General features: G+C 28.3%; 2 protein-coding genes across 2 annotated transcripts; both read right to left on the bottom strand.

The window, feature by feature from the left end:
• Positions 1–3: 3 nt before the first annotated feature.
• On the bottom strand, positions 4–2263 carry Tsp_01839 (phosphorylase B kinase regulatory subunit beta; the record flags this gene model as incomplete). The annotated part of the gene is made up of 6 exons (XM_003377601.1): positions 2240–2263; positions 1272–1382; positions 1159–1227; positions 900–1109; positions 793–847; positions 4–299 (listed from the first exon to the last, which is right to left on the bottom strand). Coding segments are annotated over exons 1-6 (765 nt in total), but the record flags the coding sequence as incomplete, so codon positions are not given.
• An 800-nt stretch (positions 2264–3063) lies between these two features.
• Positions 3064–3426, bottom strand: Tsp_01840 (putative transmembrane protein 32). The gene is made up of 2 exons (XM_003377600.1): positions 3279–3426; positions 3064–3236 (listed from the first exon to the last, which is right to left on the bottom strand). Exons 1-2 carry the CDS (start codon positions 3424–3426, stop codon positions 3064–3066), a joined length of 321 nt encoding a protein of 106 aa, XP_003377648.1.
• Positions 3427–4200: the final 774 nt, after the last annotated feature.

Here is a 4200-nt window from a genome sequence, read left to right as displayed (position 1 = left end):
TACGTCTCCCAGGCGCATAATAATTTCATCCATGCGTTTGCGTTGGTGATTTGAGTTCTGAAGCACGTATAAACAATATCGTAGATCAATATCAATTATTTTAAGCGTTGATGAAACAATCGTCGGACATTTAATATACACATTTTGACTTGAATCTTCTACTGTTTTTAAAACAGAACGATCAAGAAGATTTGAAATGTCAAATAAGTCAAAAAATTTATCATGATGATGCTCTAACATTGAAATGTAGACTTGATATGCTTCTGTTCCACCAGAATCCACAAAATCACAACTACCATCTAAAAATTAAAAAAAGAAAAAAAATAAAGCATAATATACGAATTATAAAAATTAAAATCTGTCTGCAATAACATGTCTTTTGGTTTAAAAAAATACAAATTCTTTCAAATAATAACTCTACAATGGAGAATAAAAATAAAATGCACTGAAAATCAAAATAGTTTAAAAGAAACTAATTCAAACGTCACTTTCTATTTTTTATAAATCAACGCCCAAAAACACAAAATCATCATTGCAGTTACATTTTTCCCTACATAATTGTCATTAATTTGTACTTGCAAAACATTAATTACTGTAACTCACAATACAATAAATTTTACAGCGCAATCTGCATTCCACAATCTCCAAACAAAATAACATTTTTATTATACAAAAATAATAATAAGTTTACATGAGATATGTGCAAAACAAATAATATTTAAAATATTTCAATTAAGAGAAAAAGTACACTAAATGTAGTTTAAAATTAAAATAATTTAGCAGAGAACTCACTTATTTTTGACATTTCATTATCAGAAAAGAATTCAGCTGAGGGTATTTGCAATACCTAAAACATAATTCAAAGAAGGCATAAGTAACAAATGCTGAGTTTAGCTTACTTCCGATGCTGATATTTCAAGTAAATGTGCTTTCAAAGCTAACATTTTATGTTTTTCTGCTGAACTTGACAAAATAAAATTATCATAGCTCTGTGGCGTGCAAAAATTTTCTTCGATACTGGAATGACCAATTCGCATGAAAATCTCCCGCAATGCTTGTGGAAGCATTCCTGGATTATCTTTAGTTCCTACAAAAAGTAATCGAAGTCGCTACTAAATCACCAAAACTGATCAAAAATAAGTAAGTGGATTTCCATACATACCAAGCATAGTAAAAATTTTGCCGCTGCCAGTAAGGCCGTGAGATAACAGCAATCCATTCACGCGTCTGAACAAACCATCTATTAATCTTTTTGTGGACCTTTCAAAAACTTCTTGTTGACTGGATGAAGAAGAAAAAATGTGACTGAATTTATACGTGATCTGTCCAGGTAAATGAAGACCGAATACCAAATTCTGCTCATTAACATGTGTGAAATATTTCTAAATATGACACAACATAAAAATAAATAAATATTGTGAATTCAACTTTTATGACAAAATTAGCGTGCCAACACATATAAGTGCTCCCTGCAGTTAAGCTTGAAAATAATAATTGAACAATGACATTAAAAGCATTACTTTGAACTTCTATTTAAGAAGTAAATTATATAACAATCTAAAAATGCAATTTCTAAGCAACAGAAAACTGTTAAAATCAGCAAAAGTAACTTATCCAAGTTTTCATAATTTAAAAGAAAAATAGATTAAAAATAACCAACCTCGCTTTCAATGTTATTTTTTTCAGATTCAGAAAATGATAGAATTCTAAGAAACATCTGAACAGGCCTTTCAGCCATTTTTCTATTTGAAACGCTGCAGGAAAACAGTCACAATAAGAGCAACCGACAGTAAGGTAGAACTGGCAATGACAATACATCTAGAGAATGCAACTTTATTATCATTTATACAGATGTTTTGTAGAAAAATACTTACTGATAGTAAAATTTTATAATTTTAAATTAAGGACATATGTATATATTTTTTTAAATAGCATTTTAAATTATAGATATTTACTACATTTACTTACGCTATCAAAAAATTCAAAACATAAATTTTGAATTATTGAATTTCAATAGAATTATTAAATTAAAATAGAATTACTGTAGTTCCATAAAGTAATACCTCAATAAATGCAAAATTTTAATAATTGTATTGAATACTTTTTAATTTGTCATTTTTTATCCATTCAGAAATTAAATATTTTAGCATATTTATTAAAAGTAAAAGTTATATTTTTGAATAAGAATTCAAAAAAATTTTTTAATTAATCACTGACTTATTATCGACCTTTAAAATACCACAAATAATAATGTGTCTTGCATTTTACATATATAATACAGTATTTACTTATACTGTAAAAGTTAATTTCTTACGATTTTCTTAAATATTTTATTCTAATTGTTTGATTTTTTAGTAATAAGCTTTATTTTTGGAAAAAAAGATATTTATTCAAAATTTATTGATTTTATTTGTATGTGCAGATCGTCGCGTAGTTCGGTGATATATTAAAACATTTACCTAAATTTAAATTTTGTTACAAAAATAATCAGAGGAGAGCAGCATACCCATTCGTATTCGCATTTCGCTTTTTCGACTTATTTTATACTTTCATCTGTCTTATTGTAAAATCAAAGAAACTATCACGGAAAATTCACAGCCAGTGCTGCTCACCGAACATTACAAAACATTCAGTGTTGAAAGCTTTTTGCGCAGTTTTCAAACTTGTCAAGCAATGTCGACAAATATCTTATAACGAGATTCAAACGAAATAATTATATAGGATATTAAAATTAAAAGAGCATGGTAAAGACCGCTTGAAAACTTTCTCACTTTGTCGAACAGAAAAAAAATATTTTTTGAATCATCGTAGTTCTTGCAATGATCACAAAAACTTTTAATTTTATAATTTCTACTCGTCAAGGAATGAACAAATTAAAAATATACGTGTACAACAATTCAGCATTGTACAACATGAATCAATCAATAATCCAGAATAAACTAAAAATGAACAGAGCGGAACATGAATAAACTAAAAATCTGAATAACTACAAAGCAAAAAGTTCGACGCGCGCTTCAGACTGGCTTCGCTTTACTAGCATTCATTTACAAGTGCAGTATACACTTAATCATCATTCACAGATTTCATTTCGCGATCCAATTTCACACTGGGATAAAATGGTGCCAATGTTTTGGCGCGATGATTGAAAGAATAAAAGGTAGGACGATTAAAAAAGCTTTCAAATGGCTTGTCATTCAGTTGTACGTATACCCGTATAGGAACAAAGTCACCTGCCACTGAAGCAGAGAAAACAATTACTGCAAACAGTGCAAACATACATTCTATCACAATGTCCAGTGGAAGTTTAAAGATTTCTAACTTGACAATTTTTGAAAATGAACGATGCGACAAGCCGCTGTATGCACAATGGATCAAAAGCAATACTGCAAAAATTAGAATTCTTTTTGCAATCGCATTTCTTCTCATCTAAAAAATTGCATACTTTTAAGTTTTTTATATTTAAACGAATCATTAACAAAATGAATATTCACAACTTTCAAATTTAAAAAAATTTTCTATTTGTATACATATATATATATATACATTTTTAACATGCAATTTACACAAATGACCTGAATATGAAACAGAAAAAATAACTTTAAAATCTTATAATGCAACACATATTACAAATATTTCTTATATGTTATTAAGCACACTTAAATTCACTGCCATCAATCATATACTCCTGCTTGCTCTAATTTTCGAAGTTTTTGCTACAGTATGCCATTTATTGAAGTACTAAACTTGACATTATACTCGAAATCAAAAAACTTATATTTATTAAATTTGCTTCATTCACATTATTTCAATACTCATATTAGATTTCTTAATTTTGGCTGGAATTTGGTCTGCACCCGATTTCTTCCTGCCGATTCCGTTTGATTAACTACAGGGAATTTTTTTCGACCAAAATCTTATGCACTTAACCAAGCTCGACTGTATTTTATATGAAATGTATGAACGTCAAACAGGATTTTTCATACAAACAACAAAACTATTTGGCATATATAAAAATACATATATGGATGTTTTGTAACAAAAGAAACTTTGTAAATATTAAAGTAAAATTTCTGGATTGCAAATAAGAAAGATTTAAATAGAACATTCCCAGTAAAATCAAGAAATTCATCAGGTGCTAACAATTTAGTATTTGCCACTCCTTGGTTAAGCTTGAAAGCTGCAACTGTGAACAATTTGTCA

The sequence above is a fragment of the Trichinella spiralis genome (assembly GCF_000181795.1).
Source record: "Trichinella spiralis strain ISS 195 chromosome Unknown Scfld4, whole genome shotgun sequence".
NCBI classification, from domain to species: Eukaryota; Metazoa; Nematoda; class Enoplea; order Trichinellida; family Trichinellidae; genus Trichinella; species Trichinella spiralis.
This window is presented reverse-complemented; position numbering and strand designations above follow the sequence as displayed.